This window comes from Uloborus diversus, chromosome 1 (assembly GCF_026930045.1).
Source record: "Uloborus diversus isolate 005 chromosome 1, Udiv.v.3.1, whole genome shotgun sequence".
Lineage (NCBI taxonomy): Eukaryota > Metazoa > Arthropoda > Arachnida > Araneae > Uloboridae > Uloborus > Uloborus diversus.
The window spans coordinates 253,222,676-253,242,441 of record NC_072731.1 but is presented as its reverse complement, the minus strand read 5'-3'; the positions used below and the strand labels follow the sequence as shown (position 1 = coordinate 253,242,441).

At 31.3% G+C, this 19,766-nt stretch overlaps 1 protein-coding gene across 1 annotated transcript in view; it reads left to right on the top strand.

Annotated features, from left to right (window-relative positions):
* Positions 1-3,320, top strand: part of LOC129226856 (synaptotagmin-12-like) — a 53,295-nt gene extending 49,975 nt beyond the window's left edge. The window contains exon 8 of the mRNA XM_054861488.1: positions 2,566-3,320. Within this exon, the coding sequence (XP_054717463.1) occupies positions 2,566-2,745 (180 nt within the window). The 3' untranslated portion in view covers positions 2,746-3,320. The remainder of the gene's footprint in view (positions 1-2,565) is intronic.
* The last annotated feature ends 16,446 nt before the right edge of the window (positions 3,321-19,766 follow it).

Below are 19,766 nucleotides of genomic sequence, written 5' to 3'. Positions count from 1 at the left end.
CAAAATTTTTATTTTTTCACATGTATTTTAAATTCCTTTTCTTATGACATCATTTCTCAAAAGCATTTTTTTCATTGTAATTTCATTATTAATTTTGTGATTAAATATCAAATAGTTAAAAATTAAAGGTTTTAATGGTTTCCTTTGCTTGATCTTCAGATTTGTTAATCAAGTAGCTCAGTATGTAACATATATGAATATGTGTATAAGGTCAAATGTTAGTAAATAACTTACAGGTACCAAAGAAAAAAAAAAAAAGATTAATAAATAGCTTTTTAAAACTCGCTTGTAATTTGTTGAGGTAAAGTTTTTAAATTTAACTATTCTTTTTTCCTTTTTTTTTTAGCCTTTTTGAATATGTTTTTGAGTTTTATGTATATATATCTTGTGTCTTTTACATATATATATAAACTACATAAAAGCAAACAAAAATTAAAAATAGATATCAAACACCAGAACGTAAATGTGAACAAAAGCAGTGATGTATTAAACAAAGTAAATATGTGAACTAAATTTAAATCAGTGTAAGAAAAAAGTAGAGCAGGACATGGCTTGTTTTTTGTGAAAAATATTAGACAAAAAAGAAAATAAATAAATATAAAATAAAATTAAAATAAACAAATAAATAAATGTAATTAAGAGAGCTTCAATTAGTAGTTGGAGTGTTGGAGTTACGGTTTTTGCATCCTTAATCTCCTTTTTTATCATTTTATCATGTCAAACATGTTTCTGTGCGCGAAATATACATAGTTGCTACAAATTGATGCAAAATTTAACTTTTCGCTGCTGCAAGCTGCTCCAAATTCACCGTTTTACTTCTCTAAACTCACCATTTTCCTGCTCCCAAGATTGCTCTAAAAGCGAGTTTAGGACGGCACATCCCTGTGTTTGTAAAATCCAGGGAGAGGGGCAGCAATTGACCCCCCTGATCTCCCAAATGACGGGCCTGCTTTTGGCTTCAATTATTTTCATTCTTAGTTGCATTGTCAGGAAAACACACTTCAGTGTGCAAATAATTCTTCACTGTTTAAGGTCATAATGAGGGGCTTAGCAGTTTGGAGGGGAGGGGGGATGGTTCAAATTCACAGAAGATTAGGTTTTAAGTAATATACTACCTATTCTATTAATGTATTTTACACACAGCAGAACTTCGTTTAGCCAGCGCCTGTTTATCCGGATCGAATTTGTAGAAAAAATATATTTACGTTAATAATCATTTAAAATTATGATTTCAAGAACAGAAGTTTAAATGCGCCAAATACTCGGTTTCATTTCAATTAAGTATACTACTCCTGCAAAGGACGTACAAAAAAGTCTAGTACTAATTTAGCAAACAATATGATATACTTTGGATGTCAGCCCAATACTATTGCAGCTGAATTATAACTGATGAAGTAATTGAGAAAAAATGGTATGATGTAGTTTTGTTAGAAAGCATTGTTTTTTGGTGCAATAAAAGATAAGTCTGCATATTTAAGAATATTATTGATTATTATCAGGATTTTCGTTTATTAGGATTGCCTTTGGTCCTGTCTAGTCCGGATAAATGAGGTTGTATTGTACATGTAAGGATCGTTATGAACCCCACCTCCCAGAAGGAAATTTCTGGTTGGGCAAGAAAACCTCAGTATTTATCCATTTTACTGCTTGTTTAGATTCAAACCTATTATCTGTTTACAGTGCAATATATTGCAACAAGTACTGAGAAAATTTCACAAAGTCTTTTATAACATATGTTTTCAGGTTTTAATATTGTAAGATAATGCTTAGCAAATTAAATAGGAAGAGTTTTGATGCAGATGTAAATTACATTAACAAACGCAATTACTATGAATCTACAGAGCGGCAACAGTTATCGCTCTTTGTAAAACGCCCAGATCAAAACCCCTTATGAGAAGCAATATTAAACAAAGTATTGACTGCCCATTCAACAGTTCCTCCATCTCTGTTTTTCCAAAATATGATTTTAGTTGATTAAGAGAAGACAGTGTCGTAAGTTACCAGGCAACTTCAAAGAGAATGCTTTTTAAAAAAAAGTTCTGTACACAAATTTGAACATTAAAGCTAAATCTAAGTCAAATATGCATAATTCTTCATTTATTTTTTTATTTTTTCTCCAATGGGAGGGGTTTAACCCCTAAAATCCTCCCCTTGGACACGGCTCTGTGCTAAAATAAAATTTTTTCCTAATATCCCCCCATGTTATTAGGAATATCCATGTTATAGATGTTCATGGGTTAAACTTTTGCACAGAAAGCAGAATAAACGAGGGGTAATTGTTTTAAGCTATTCATATCTCAGGCTAACCTGGAAAATTTGGAAAAAAATACTACTTTAGTAGGGTTGTGAGTACTTGGAGAAGCTTACCAGAAGAGGCTGTAAAGAGCATGAGGGTAGATAGCTTTAAGAGGGCTCTTAAACGTCATTTGGGACTAATAAAATAACTAGGATCAGCCCATAGCCTGTTTCTGGTCGTCACATTTGTATTTGTTTTAGTATGCTATTAGGAAGAATTTTTAAAAATGTGAAATAGCAATGAACAAAATACTTTCTTCTTTTTAACAGAATATACAACTTCGTCTCACGCTGGCAGAGTACCAGTCGGAGGGTAAAACACCAGCAGTAGGCCACATATTTGTGGGGCCTCATTGCTCGGGCAAGCAACTTTCTCACTGGAATCAAATGATATCTGCTCCGAGGCGGCCAATCGCAATGTGGCATCCATTGAAGAAAAGAGACGGATAACAAGTGACAATCTTATTCCACTGTGTCTGTGTATCTATCTCAAAGATGTTGAATGTGGAGGAAAATAATCTCTTGTCAATGAAGGCTTCCCTTCAGTGTTCATCTGTGGCGTTTCAGCTGTTTTGCTGGAGTATGTTAGAAGTTCAAACAAAATAGCTTCTATTTTTTTAACCTCGGTTCCCGGAAGAAAGTAAGAAAATTAGAAAATGACTAAGTAGGAATACCTTTTTAAACTTTGATGCCAAATACATCAAATGCGTAAGAATTCTTTCTAAGACATTTATATGGACTATATTTCGCAGCGTGATTTGAACTTCAGTTCCAACAAAAATGAAGCTCAAAACTAGATTCATGTTTTAACAGCTCTAGCTAAACTTAAAGCCCGAAGTTAAAATTAATACTGAGTATTACAATTCTGTAATACATGTCAGGCTAAGATTTCAAATTTATATTTAAGATCAAAAAACATACAAGAAAATGTACTTGGAAAGAGGAAAAAAGTTTGAAAATATATCTTAGTTCAAACATTCTGAGATCTAAATTGCATAGAAAATTTTAATCAAGTTGATTTATTTGAAAACACTAATTTCATATCCTTAAAATAAATAGTATGTCTACTGCTTTAGTTCACGGGGGGGGGGGGGGGGGATGAAGATTCATGTTACATAACTATTTAATTTTGTAATTAATTCAGAAAACTGATGGTTAAAATGAAACTTTTTGCAGAGAGCATTTAAATTTCACTTATTTACAAGGAACCGAGGAAATTTCGAAATCTCAATGAGCATATTGATATTTACAGCTAAATGTTAAATATATATCTTGCCTATTTTATTTGCATAAAATCAAAAGTAATGGAATAAATTTGATGTTGAACAAAGAATTATTGTTATGTGTTGAATGTTATCAGCATTATAAATGATGAAGGTTATATACTAAGGGTGTTCATAAAATTCAAATACAAGTCAAAAAGAAAAAAAAGCCCTACCCTGAAAAGAATAGATATTTAAATAAAAAAACATTCCACAAAAATCAATTAAAAGCCAGCAAAAAATAAATTACCCACCAATAAATAAAATTTTACAAAGCAATGGCAAAACCAAAATGTGTTAAAACGTTTTAGGTTCATACAAGCACAGCTGTCAGATGCTTTGATTTTTAAATAAATACGGTGAAATCCCGTCATAAAAAACTTCAAGATGCAGAAAATTATGTTCGTTGTTATGAGAATTTTGATGTAATGGAAATTGAAATGGGACTAAAAATTTAATTCATTGAAATGGATCTTTCATTATATTGGTATTCGTTGCAACGGGATTTCACTGTACAATGTACTTATGAATAAGCATACATTGTGTAGTATGTGAACGCAACAACATGGTTCCATTTGTAGATTTGCTTGAAAATAAGTGAAGCACTGTTTATACGTTTCTCTTTTATACGTTTTTTAACAGTTATACGTTTTCAAAATTGGTCCCTGCAGAGTCTGAATACACATTGAACTATACCTTTTATATACGTTTTTTTCATTTGTACACTTTTTTCATACAGTCCCTTTAAAAACGTATAAACGGTGCTTCATTATCTAAAAAAAAAAGTCAACCAAAAAATAATGAAACTCAGGAGAATTTTATTGGAAAACTCATAACTACTTGAAGCAGTGATTGAACACAAATATTTTTATGAACACCCCAGTTTATGTTCAAGCATTGTTGACATTGTGAAGGTGTTAATTATATATATCTCTATAACATATGTTATTGTGTTACATGTTGAAAATTGCATCTTCATAAGATTGATTAACCTAAGCACATGTAATTACTTGCACTCTATGCTGTGTTATAGCAATTATTTTGTTTTTTATTTATTACTATAACCACATATCCTAAATTGGCTGTTTTTGAAAGTATTGAATGAATTTGACAATGAAATTAGACCAAGCAGCTGTCAACTCTGATTGAAAAATATGCATAAAACTCCAGTCCTGAGATATTGTAAATTTAATGTTTTAAATTGCAGTGAAAAATAGCAAAAATAATTTTACAGACACCCTAACTATTACAGTAAGTTTATTCATGCAACTTTTAAATTGCATAATCAAGAAACAACAAACTTTCAAGTCTTATTCACTGCAGTGATTCATCAAATATTTTTTCTGAACTTGGTGACTTTTGTTAGCACGGTGAAGAATATAGTTTTTCCCTAGAATTATCATATTCTTCCCGGAAGAAACTTAAATGTTAGAAAGTGAGTTTGAAAGGTAGTCCAGAAAACTAAGCAGCATATATTTTCTTTTCAAGGGAGGAACAATGGAGGTGACTGCCCCTCCCTTGAGGGACTCTGTGTCAGTAATATTTCAGAATTGAAGGCATGAAAACGAGATTGTAGGCCATCTTCTATGACGTTAGGGGAAGGAATGGAGTTTGATTGAAACTCCCTACCAGAAACCTTTAAAAATTGAAGTTTCAAAAAGGCAATTCTTAGCTGATCTTTGATGATGTTAGGAGGAGGAGAGGTTTAGAGGCAGAGTCTTCCAAAGAATTTTTCAAGATTAGTAAGACATGTTTTGTAGACCATCTCAAGTAGTATTATGGGGAAAGTAGGGGGTTCTGGGATTTTTATCCAGTAATTTTTCAAAACTGAAGCTCTAAAAAGCATAATTTTAGACAACCTTCAATGAGATTAGGGTTTTGAAATATTACCCTGGAAGCAGAAGTTCTAAAAATGCTATTTTAGAATAGCTTTCATGAAAAAAAGAAAGAAATAGGGTTTGGGGATTTTCTGTCTCCCCCTTTGACTAAATCTCTATATTTTAAATTGTTTAAAAAAACAATGATGAGGCAACTCCTCATCTCAGCATGTGTAAATCAGAAATGTTATAAGAGGTAATTAAAAGAATAAAAATGGAAGATTGTTCTGAGAAGGAACGAAGATCACGTCATGCGTATTCAGAACACCTTTTTATAGAATGTATTGCATTTAAAACATTTCTGGTAACATATGCATGAATTTTGATAGAGACACGAAACAAATAGAGCTAAGAAGTCAAATTATCTGTGGCAGGAATTGCTTCAAAGTAAGACTTTTTACATTCAGAGTTGACAGCTTTGGATTTATTCTTCTTCTAGGATGAAAGATATATTTTTGATAAAGTTCAAGGCTGAAGCATTTCACGACACAAAAAAAGTTAGCTGGATTGCAGAAATAATACAGAAAGGATTATATTTAAAAGAAAACATAACCAGAATTGATACTAACATTAAAATATCAAATCTAGTCCAACAATTTAAAAGACCAACTGCGCATGCTTTTATTTTGCTTTCAAATGCAAGTTTTGGTGACGAAAAATTATTGGGGCAACAAAATGTAATGAATGTTTTCATGTGTTAAATCCTTGTCATTTAGTAAAAATACTCTGAACCAATTCTTAATATGATCAAAATCGCGATACAGAGTAAATACTATTCGCAAAAATAGATCATAAGAGTAAAACATAGGTAACCAACTTAGATAAACAATTAAATCTTAAGTACAAAACAAATTTTATACAGCCCGTGACTAAACTCTAAGAAATCCACAATTCTAAAGAACTATTAACGAAATCAATTTGAAAATAACTAGAACGCTAACTAAAATGAAAACCGAAAAGCATTAAAAATTTTGCCTGGAATAAGAAACAATCATTTTGAATCAGGCCACTCAATGAATTGCTTTCCTTTCAAGCTGTCAAAATGTAGCATAAAAATACACATTAATGCGTAAAAACCCATTTATGTTTTTTAATATTTTGGGGAACTTTGAAAGCAAAATTTTACTTAACATTCTAAAAGCTTGACTCATTGTTAGATAATAAAATTTGTGAATGTGCTTTTTTCATGTTTTAGACAAATTGAAAAATAGGCACATTTAACAAATTTAATAAAATGATTCTAAAAAAGTACTTTAATAAATTAAGAATTTAAAAATCAACTTATAACAGATAAGAACTCATATGTTTAGAGAAGTTCTTTCATTCTCAATACTCCTTTTCCTAAATAATTTCTTTGTATGTATTATTCACTTGTGGAGATTACCTCAGATTAAAAATATTTTAAGTGGCAAAACACTCAATATAAAAAAAAGCATAGGCAAAAAACGTTACGGCAGTTTCTAACCACTTTTATTTTGATTGTTTTTATATTAACTCTTTTACCATTTATATTGCATCAGATTTTTCAACTGTCCTGCACTTAAAAAACTTTCATTTTCCCAACAGTTATTTTTTAATAGATTTTGAAAACAAGGCATGGTATTTATGACGTCGCAAATGATGCAATTTGGTGCATCTTTCTACCACAGCTCCACGTTATAATCAAGAAGCGAATTAAATATTGCGCTCTACGCTTGCTATCAACCATATCGTTGCCAATACACGTGAGTAAAGATGCGAATTAAATATTTTGCTCTGTTAATGGCAACACAGAATGACATTTCATCATTTGTGATGTCACACGACAGAAGCATAAACTGATTTAAGTAATTTTTTTAAAAATATTATACTTAAACAAATTATTTGAAAAATGGTCAGATCCTATGTTTTTAAGCATGTTCTTTCAAAAAAAAATACTTTTAAAATTTCGGAAACGACCCCATTTGTTAAGGAAAACCTTGTTTCATATTTTTGTGGTAGAAAAATGCTGAACTCAAAAATTACTTTCTAACGCATATAATTGCGCATTTAAAATGCATTTTTCATAAAACATTATACATTATGAACAACTACAGCATCAACATTACTGCTACAGCTCTTGTAATTCAGAAGAAACTTAACGCTAAACAAATCCAAAACATGCAGAAATATCATTACTTCCTATCACAATAAAGCAAAGATATATATATATACATGATAGGCTAGAAACGTTTATATCTTAGACATTTATACAGTTGTTTATCAAAAGGAAACTGTTGTGAGTAGTTGGTAATGTAAATGCAGAAAAGTATAATTTATATACAATATGTTGATTGGCCATTGCAGTCTTTCAGAGTTTAAGGCTATGTTTTTGCCACATTGTTTCATGTTTCATATCAAACATGTCTTTTGTAAAATTTCAAACTTTGTATATTGTACTGCCTGTGACAGAAATAAATAGTGATGGTTAAAAAATTGTTCAATTTTTTCTCTTTGAATATTTGTCACAATTATTTTTTTATTGTTTTTATTACTAACTAGCGGTACCCGCTTAGCTTTACCCGTAGTAGAATATCAAAAGGTCATTTGGTATGCCTGTACATTTACAGTTAATGTCTACTATGTGTTTAGTTTTGTTTGTTTTTTTCAAGATATCCCCATAATTCTGGCAGATCTGAAAACTGAGCATAAAGCTTCACAGAAACCAGCAGAAACTTCAAAAATATTTTTAAAGTGGAAGAAAGTTTTCCTTCCTTGCCTAAAATGCGAAATAAGACATTTTTCCAAAATTAAACATTATAGAAACAACATTGTAATAGCAATACTTTAATAATTTACTGAACATAATTTCATAAAAATTAGGAAAATAAAACCAAATGACTTTTTCTTAACAGATAAAATATTTTAATTTAAATCCTTTTTAATAAAAGAAAAGAATTTGGATTGGAAAAATAAATATGTTTTTAAAAATGTTAAAAACAAAATAAAATAAGAAAAATAGAAAATGAACACTCACAAAGTGAGTAAAAGATGTAACCATGGAAACATGCAAAAGTTAATTTTCGTTTCAAAAATCATTTTCATTTATCTTTAATTTTTTATTTTATTCACAAACATTTAGAATCGTTTGGCTTGCTGAAGGTAAGCCTTGGACTTTGGCTTTCTTTAAATGATTCCTACAGCTCATCTAATGCTTGTAGAAGCTTCAATTAAAATTCATCTTATGCAGAAAATTCCAAGCTTTGGAATGACCTAAATCTTAGAAATGTGAATGAAATATCTCTCCTAATGAAAAATAGGCTTAAAACTGGCATAAAAAAATAACAAAATCGAATTTTTGAAGAATCGCTTTGAGGTGCACACCCTATGCAATAAACAAATTTTATGCCAAATTTCATAAAACTCGGCCAAACGGTCTAGGAGCTATGTGAGTCACAGATTTTCAGCTCTATATTATTAGAAAAGATTTTCTCTGTGACTTAAAGTGGAATGCAAGCTATGTTTGGGTATCAAATGAAGTATATTTAAGAGGAAAAAAAACTGTTGCTGTTGAGACATAAAGCAATATAGTTCAGACTGAAAATTTTAAAGCCAAAGAACTGTATCAAGCAAGCCCTGTAGAGGTTTTTTGGATCATTTTAATAAGCAAACTATATTGTTTATCATTTCTCAAGATTGATTTATTAATTAAAGAGTAAAGACAGAAACATCAGTAAAAATTTTTGTTTCAATGCATTAAATTTAGCACAAATTTCATATTTAAAGACATGGTTATTTTATATGGATCTGATTAGAGGGGAGGGTGGATATTCAGTTCAAAAATTTAGAGGAAAATTAATACTGACTGACACAAGTAGAAAATGAAAAACATTTTTATTAACAAAAAGATTCTCTGAAAATACAAACGACTCCACACAGTGGAATTGATTCTTTTATAGCATGACTGGAAATGATGAACTTCTTTTAACTGAAAAGTGAGAAGGAAAAACAACTGAAGTAAAAGTAACTACAGGCTTATTATATGCAACTTAAGTAATTATTGAACAATCAAGAAATAAAAATATATAGTAATTAGCATAATAAAAAAAATAAAAACATAAAAATTATAATAAATATTTCACAACATTAAATTTTTCTGAGACACAATAGATATATTTCTATATATTCTTTAAAAAACTGAACATATCAGTGGTTCCCACCCAACCTTTTTGAAATTAAATGTTTCTATAAATAAAATAAGCTTTACATGTTATTTTATACATTTAATTCAAGATATTTCATCTTGTTCCTTTATATCAGGTTTATGTAAATAATAATTACACTTTGCATAAATTTTACAACTTTTATAATGAATACTAGCTGCGTCGCCCAGCTTTGCACAGTCAACTTTGAAAATAAAATCACGTCAGGTGACACATGTTCAACAATCAGGCTTGAACGGAAAAAAAACAAACCAGTAAAATTTTGCGGCAAATTGCAGAAAAATATCCAAAAAGGAAAAATTTTAAATCCCCCGATTACAGGAAAAGCATCATAACAAAAACCAGAATTTTATTTGTTCATATTCAAGAAAAAAATGGCAACAGTTCCTTTTATGATTTTCTTCACACTACAAATTTTATTATAAGTATTGTTACCGAAAGTTGAGATGAAGCACTGAATAATAATTTGAATGGAGGAAAGTCTTTGAAAAATAAGGATTTTGTGTTGAAATCTAAGTGTCCCAATATTTTTTAATTGATATCTCCGCTAATTATTATTGGAGGATTATGTTAAATAGCCAAACATAAAGACAAGAAGATTACAAATCCATCAACATCTGGTTCAATGGTCAGTTCACTGTTGATCGGGAGAAGGAACTTACATAAGTACATATGCTCAATTTTTAATTATATAAGATTCTTCTAGTATATAGTTGAAGCAAGGAATTTCAGAAATAATTAAAAAAACCTAAATTTTTATTGAAACCTAACAGAAATTCATTCTTTGAAACCCATCATCTTATCTATTGGATATTATTCTTACCTATCTGCTTGAAAAAATTCATTATTATTATTGAAAAACATTCTTTTGTCAAAAATGAACTCTTACAAATAACAGATAAAAATATCCTTCCCATAAAATGTTTCTTCAATAAATGAATGTTAAATCAAGCCCATTGACAATTAAAACAAACTATAAAGAATTTTCAAGGTAGGAAACTATAATGATAGTTCCATATAGATGAAAAAAAGGAGCCCGTCAAACATGGAAATATGCACCAAACTATTTTATTAAAAGCCAAGCTTCAAAAGTGTTAACAATGGCAAGCAATCAAAGAATATTATGTAAGACATGCTGAATTGACAAGTCATCAATTTACAGCCAAAAATCACTGGACACCTTCAATGTCAGACATATATTCAAATTTCCAAAGAAATAAATATAATTCTGTTAATTTTTTCACATAAAGAACATACTTGGTAAAAATTTAATCAACATGCAAATGACAAATAAAAAAGTGAAGAGAGGAGAAAAATGAATTTTGATCATTATTAGCAGGACAATAGTATGTTTTTTTAATCAACAAAGCTGCACAAACTTTTTTCAAACACAATCCACTCTTTGGTGTACTAAATAAATATAGTTACCAGTGTGATAGTAGTCTCACCTTATAAGACAGGTTTACTACCTCTAGCTCTGTTGTGGCAATGAGTCAACAAATAATCCTTAACAAGGGTGAAACTGCAGTTTCTGCATGTTCATCTCTTGTACGCTCAACATTGACCAAAGTTTAGAGATTGATAAACTGAATCAAAATGAATTGAATTCAAAGTGCAAATGATTTTAAAGTCATCCTTCAACAGATCCCGCTTTGACTTTTGCGGATTCACACTATTAGTTTTTTAAAAATACTTATTAGCTTTTTACTTCCTTTTACAAAAAAGGAAGTATTGTATTCGCGAAAAAATTTTCACTCAAAAATCGACCTTAATTTCCATTTTACTCACCCCCGAATGAATATTGAGCCTTTTTTTGACTCGACCAGACGTGGATAAGTGCTTAAGAACATATAGACACGCGAAATATCCGTAATTGTTATAATATACGCAGTGGAAAATGAAACAGGGCAGAAATTTAAAAGCATTTAGTTTTATTTGTAAATTCAAACGTTAAAATCATGTTCAATCGTGTGTGACGTCACACTGACGAATCGGCAAGAAAACGTCATTGCCGATTCGTCTCCCGCATGTGCATGAGAAAACATTGTAAACAAATCAAAATCTCAACAGTAATGACGATTCCCGAGTTAATAACAACGAATAATCTTGTGACGTCTATATGCAAGTATGTATGTGCGGATGTGTGTATGAATGTCGCATAACTCAAAAACGGTATGTCCTAGAAAGGTGAAATTTGGTATGTAGACTCCTAGTGGGGTCTAGTTGTGCACCTCCCCTTTTGGTTACATTCAGATGTTTTTAAAGGGGTCTTTTGCCCCTTTTTTGGGGGGAAATCATTGTTTATCTTGATGTAAACTCAAGTGGTGTTATTATTTGTCGAACACTTGGCAATATATCGCCAGTCTTTTAGTCGCCAACTTGGCGACAAATTTGACAATTTTTTTTTTTAAATCTGTTTTAATTTGGCCACTATTGGTGATATTTTAAGAGCAAACTATTGAATCACATTAAAATTGCCAGTAATGAGGAAATAACATTAAATTGGAGTAAAAGGAAGTCATTTGATGCACACATCAGCTTGTTTCTATTGGATTTGTGCTAACTTTTTTCTTCCCAGGCACTAGCCGAATATTGTTTATAATGAAGAGGTTGCAGTAGAGTCAGATAAGAAAGGAGAGGGAAATTTATGAAAACACTGAAGGAATGCCAAAAACCTGTTATTTTCCGTAAAACAATTACTGGAGAACACAATTACAATAATCAGTACATTATTGTAAGGGGATGCATTTGTAAATGGCATCCAACTAGCTGCTTTTCAAATTGTAAGAATTACCAACAAAAAGGAAAGAATAATGCTACCTATTTCCATCAGCTGAATCAACTAATTTTGTTTGGATTATTTTTATAGGCCAGCGGTAGCCTCATCAAATTTTCTGAGGGCATACATACTCCTAGTAATCCTCTATGCAAAACATGTATATGCAATCATATACATAATGTGTCTAAAAAATGTTTGAGATATACCCAATGGGAACACCCCTGAGTGGTAGTGGGTAAAAACGGTGTATTTGTGTGATTGAATGATAGTTGTAACATAACAGAACTTACTTTTCATATTTTGGTATTTATTGTTTGGTCAAATAAGTGTAATGGTAAGTAGAAGGATGTTATTTTATGTCCAGATGGCTAAAGAATGCATTTGAAAGCAGTGGCGTAGCTAGACCCGACTTTCGGGGGGGGTTACTTCTTTTTCATATATATATATATATATATATATATATATATATATATATATATATATATATATATATATATATATGTATATATATATATGTATATATATATATATATGTATATATATATATATATGTATATATATATATATATATATATATATGTATATATATATATGTATATATATATATATATGTATATATATATATATATGTATATATATATATATATATGTATATATGTATATATATATATATGTATATATATATATATATATATATATGTAGATATATATATATATATGTAGATATATATATATATATGTATATATATATATATATATATATATATGTATATATATATATATATATATATATATATATATATATATATATATATATATATATATATATGATCGCTTGGAATTTTTTCCCTTTCTTCTTTTTTTTTCTTTCTCTTCTCTCTTCTTTTTCTCTTTTTTTTTTGAGACTAACGTTTCGGGGGGGGGGGGGGGGGGGGGGTTTGTCCCCAAAACCCCCCCCTTAGCTACGCCCCTGTTTGAAAGGCAGTAAACAAGTTTTTGACACTCTAATTTCCAAAACATTTGACTTATATAAATACATAATACCACTTCGTAGAAATTCACTTATTGCAATAGAGTCCGTAACCAATTAACCAAAATAAACAAAGGTTGACTACATATTGAAAAAAAAAATCAGTCCCAAGGTTTAATTTAATTTTTGGCAAAGGAAAATAAAAGAATATTTAGAGTGGTTTTTGTTTCACCTAAAAGAAAGAGCTGCAGACGATTTTATTGTTGATAATAATAGTTGAAGGAGGGAAAAAATTCAGAGCCAACACATATCTCTACATAGTATAAAATGAAGTGTCCAAAAAGCGTCTGTTTGTTTGAACTCGCAAAACTCGAGAACTACCCGGCAGATTTCGCTGAAATTTTCACAATTTGTTCCTTTAAGTCCCGAGAAGGTTTGCAGACCAGTTCGAAAACAATTCGATGGATAGTTCATTTTTTATTCCAATTTAGGCCCAATTTTCACATAAATTCTCGAATATGGGGATGAAAAATTACTCGCAATTAGTAATATTATATATCGTTGGAAAGGGAAGAATTTTCCGCGTTCTACGCAATTCGTTCTAATGCTCTAACTTAATTGCGGCGGGAGTTATTTACATTTTTAGCTCGAATTTGTTTAGGCTTAGCTGAAATTTAGGCACTTCTTTCTTCATTAAATTTCTCAATAAAAAGTGAAGGAATTGTCCTACAGTTTTCTTTTTGACACCATTGAAAAAGCTACCTTTTTTACTCCAAATCTAACTCGACCCTTGGTCGGAAGTAACCCTATATCTCCATTAGAAAAAAAGTTACAAGCGAATTAAATGAAGTTCAAAAATTTGTTCTCTATTCAAGTTTTTAACTATTTTATTTTGCGTTTCCATGGTAACGCTTTTTGAATCCATTATCCATCTTTCTCATTTTCAATTCTGAAACTTATTTTATTTTGTGTTTCCATGGTTTCGCATTTTAAATCCATCTTTCTCATTTTATTTTAATTTCTTAAAAGTATTTTTAATATCTGTTGTCATTGTTTGGAGGGGAAATTTTGCATGATGATTTTTTTTCCTTTTATTTATGCCTGATTGTTGAATATCCGTCGTTTGACACAATTTTTGTTTTCAAAATAGACCGGGCAAAGCCGGGCAACGCAGCTAGTTTTACATAAAGGAAAGAGTTGCAAAAATTTGGTTTTTGATACTTTGATGCGTTTTAAATTTTTATTTTTCTGCATCTATATTTTGAAAACTTCCAAGTTTTTTTGAATGGAAAAGCAAATCTATTAGCAGTTTTTGTATTGTATTAAAGATGCTGCATAAGAGGGGCATATCTTGTTCCTTGAAATAAATTTTTAACGTTAAAAAGGTATGTTTAGCATAACTTGCAACCTCAGCTAATTGAGAAAACATTTAAAGTTGAATATTGATGTTGGTATAAGGGAAAGCAGACTTGTTTAGTTTCAGATGGAACATCGTGTCACAATTTCTTGGAATGGCAACATTTTCCCTTTTGCAGAATAATGATTTGTTTGAAAAAAAAATCCTCCTTCATATTAAGCATTTCAAGTACCAAATAAGAATTGACATTTAAAAAGTAATTTTTCACTTACGTAAATTAAACATATATTCCGACCCACAAAAGGAGGAATAAGATGCCAAATCCTAGGAAAACTGCAGCAACAAGGGATATCAGAAGCTCTTTGAAAACATCACGAGTAAATTTTGTTGCTGTAACTTCGTAACTGCAGTACATTAAGGATAAATATTTCTAAAGAATGCAATCATACTACAGACATGACAGATATACATTTCAAAAACCCCCTTTAAAAAGTTTTATAAAAAAATGAATAAATATGTATTTGTTACACGGTAAGTTCAAAATTTAGTAAATGTCGACATTCACTAGCGAATATTGACATTCTCATCCAGACTCAAATGATATACACGAATGTGCAAACATTGTTTGCAGAAAATATTGATATTTTTTAAACACATTTCTGAAATATTACTTTTTTTGATGAGCAACAAATTTTGATGGCCAATTTTCAGGTGACCCCATTTAATAATATTAAGAAAGGAGCAGTGATGTTCCCATCAATTTTTCTGAGAGTATACTCCCAGTAATCAGCTGTGCACAATATGTGCATGTGATAATATACAAATACAAAAGTGACGACCAGCAACAGGCTCTGGGCCCAGCTAGGCTGGTCCTAGTCAATTTACAATCAATCCCCAGTGAAGATCAATGGCCCTCTTAAAACTATCCACCCCCTTGCTCATTACCACCTTTTCCGGTAAGCTCTTCCAAGGTTCCACTACCCTGCTAAAATAATAATTTTTCCTAATATCCATGTTAGCCTGAGATTTTAATAGCTTAAAACAATGACCCCTTGTCCTGTTTTCAGTGCTAAACGTTAGCAACGTTACATCTTTCATTTTAATAAACTTAAACAACTGAATCATGTCCCCTCGGTCTCTTCTTTGCTCAAGGCTGTACATTTTTAGCATTCTAAGCCTGGAATTATAGTCTAAATGAGAAAGTCCATTTATTAGCCTTTGAACCCTTTCCAATACATTACTATCTTTCTTAAGATAAGGAGACCAAAACTGAACAGTATACTCCAAATAAGGCCTTACCAAATTTCTATATAAGGTACAATATAAACATTTTTGAAGCTTGAGGGTATACGCTATATGTCTAATAAATGTTTGAGACTATAAGGTATAAATGGAGTATATACCCTGTGGGAATACCACTGAAAAAGAGTAAATATAATTGAAAAAACATTTTAATCACTTAGAAGTACTCTTCTCAGTCTCAACTTTATTTTTTCTGTTGTTTGCAATTTAAGACTCCGGAGGAGAACATTGTTTTGTGGTAGAAAATTTTTAAGAACTCATTTGAGTTTGCAGACAGTTTTAAATTTTATCTACGTCTGCGAAAGACACAGGTCAAAGTTTGAATATTTCTGGTGAAACACAGGTGAAAGTCGACATTCCCCAATTTTGATCTTTCAGAGTGACAAATGTAATTTACCATTAAGTAGTTAAAATTTACATTAACACAAGTAGGCACTTGGAAATTTTGCAGCTACTCAATCCCATATAAAACACTAATGCTAACGTTTCCTACTTTCCATTTTCCGCTAGTGAAATTTGCAGTGTCTATTAATTAAACTACAACTTAAAAATGAAATAACTCTGCAGAGGTGTGGTAGATGATGCTACTGATTAACCCAATGTAGAGATCCTAAATACGGAGAGATTGGACAACAGCGCGCCGATCTCCGCCATGTTTAGTTCAAATGTTGTCAGCTCGAAATGTTGCGCTGTGTGAATTTTTAGTTTTCCCATGGAATATAGAACATGAAATCTTTAAAGAACAGACTGATTTTTTTTTTCTCCTCGTATTTTCATTAAACGGAGTGAACGCCAAGTCTGGCAATCCGGCGCCAATTGTTTTGTATCATCATAGCGCTTACAAAGAAAATTTTTTTTGTCAAAAACTTGTTCACAAAGATAGAAAACAAACAGATATTTGTGATCTGCACATTGCATTTCATTAATATCATAACTACCTCCCAATTTTTCCGATACAATGTACAGTGATATTTGGGGCAGAAGATGCATTACGATCTATGGGGAGTGAGCATCTTTGGACATAAGATGGCCGCCGTTCCGAAGTTGTCCAATCTCTCCGTATTTAGGATCTCTAACCCAATGAATGGAACAGGCAGAGTGTTTGACACCATTAACAGTGCGTTTGGAATCCAGGTGATTGCCCTGTACTCAAACAACCGTCTTGGTGCATTGTATTAGCCACCTCATTTTCTGAATATGAACTCTCGCAATTTATATCTACCGGATCATATGAAAGACTTAATGTACAAGAAGCCCGACAGACCTCAATAGCTGCAAGAAATCCATTAATGACTCATATGCAAGCATTAAAAGATAAATACTTATATTACATTATTAAGTGGGTAGATAAGAGGGGTATGGCAGTTAAAGTAGGAAAATGTCAAGTGCTATACTTCATGGAAATAAGCGTAGGAGTTATCGTTTACAGGGTTTCATCATTAGTCAGGCATTGATTCAGTTGTTTAAATTTATCAAAATGAATGATGTTATAATGGATTAAATTTTTGCAGGAAAGCAGGACGAGGGGTCATTGTTTTAAGCTATTCAAATCTCAGGCTAACCTGGAAGTAAAGAAAAACTACTACTTTAGTAGGGTTGTGGGCACTTGGAACAGCTTCCTGGAAAAGGTGGTAATGAGCAAGGGGGTGGATAGCTTTAAGAAGGCCATTGATCTTCATTGGGGACTAATAAATTGACTAGGATCAGCCTAGCTGTGCCAAGAGCCTGTTGCTGGTCATCACATTTGTATTTGTATAATTTTGTGACTAAGTTATGCTACTCTTAAACTCTCTGAAGCTGAAGGTTCTCACTTTGAAAACAATGTGTACATTGCAATAATTTTGCAATTTTTGTGCTTCACAATGTTGGATTACTAACTGTTCCAATGTGTACATTAATTACCTTTTTGCTATTCTTTTCAATAACTTTTTTTTTCTGTGCTATCTGCAATGATTCTTGTGTTATTTTACTTTAAAGATGTAAGTTAATTAAAAGACACCTGGTATACATTACTGATCTTTTGCACTGCTAAAAAGAAAATGGCTTTATTTCAGAGCATGCAGTTCAGTTATGGTCTCATTATCTTAAGAGAAATACCAATTTACTGAGAAGGGTCCAAAAGAGAGCTAGGACGTTAGTAAATCGGATTTTTAATTTAGATTATGATTCAGGGTTAGAATGCTTCATATGTAGTCATAAGCAAAGGCGAGTAAGAAGAGAAGGTTGTAGGTTTTATTATTTAAATTTATTAAAATGAAGGAGGTTGTTCGGCATAATTTCTGAACAGATAGCAAAACCAGGGATCAATATGTTAGGCTTTTGAAATCAAAGCTAATCTTGAAATTAGGAAAAATTGCTGCTCAGGGTTTGTACTCAGTTTCAGAAATAAAATGAAGGTGTTTTGGAGGAGTTTTGGAGAAGTAAAATGCTATTTTAAAGAAGTACTAATGGGCTGTCCTTAAATGATGTTGCACTTTTTTTTCAACATGTTTGACATCCTTCCCGTTTGTCACAAAGTGTAGCACTTTATCTTACTCCTCCTCTTGTCGCATGTTATATTTTTTAAGAACATATTCTTATACCAACTGCGTGATATTACTTTTCGTCACCCTCTCTCTTCCCCTTGTCATATTTTCATGAACTCGTCTCCCCCCCCCCCAAGGCATGACATCACTTGTGGATGATTCATTTTACAATATCATAAATGTGATTTGCTAAACATTTGTTTTTTTTAACACAATCACTTAATATAGTACATCTGCTTATGTATTTTCAAATATTTTAATAATAATTAGACAAAATGACTTTTGCAGCTGAGAGTGGGGTGTGGAGAAAAGCAATAATCATAAAACTTGAAAAAATAGCCAAGCACCATTTAAGCATATTTTATTTCACTTATGAAATGTTTTAGGCTTCTAATAAAACTTTCACCTTCAACTTTTAGGACATAACTATGATCAATTTGTAAATGCATCTTTATGGAAAAAAAAATACACAAAATTACTACATTAAAATTGCCCGTTTCGTTCTCGTGAAAGTTATGTTGTCAACCAAAGTATTTTAAGCTACTGTCATAGAGGAAGACTATGTAGTCTTGAACCATGAAATAAGGAGTTTTGAAGGAGTTCAAACCTAAATGAAGGAGTTTGAAGGGCCCTTAAAAAAATTTCCTAAATGAAGGAGTATTAGAGGAGTTTTGAAGGAGCGTACGAACCCTGCTACTTCAACAGTGTTGTAGGTGTTCAGAAAAGTTTACTGAAAGCAGCTGTTGTTTGCAATGAGAGGTGAGAAGCAGAGGGATGTAAGTGGCAAAATTAAAAATTTGGAGATAACCAGTACACATGGTAGGTGAACCTCTTCTCTGTCTTGGGGCAAGAGATGGTACTAGTAGCTCTGGTAGTTGCTGTTATTACAGCATGGTTTAGAAAAAAAATTCAATGAAAGACTACCTAGGATCTCATCTATAAACGCGTTTTACTAAACACTTGAAAATGTTCACTTGCATCCCTTTGCATCTCACTGCCTCATTTGTACTTGTTTAATGAATACATATTTTCATTACATCAGAAAATTTAAGGAAATTCATTCTACTTAAAATAAGACCTCTTATTTAAAAAAAAAATGATTCATTCATGCATTTACAATGCATTATATTAATATATACAGTGAAACCTGTGTAAGTTGACCACTTGCGGTGCAGTACTTCGATGGTCAACTTAGACAGGTGGTCGACTTATAAAGGG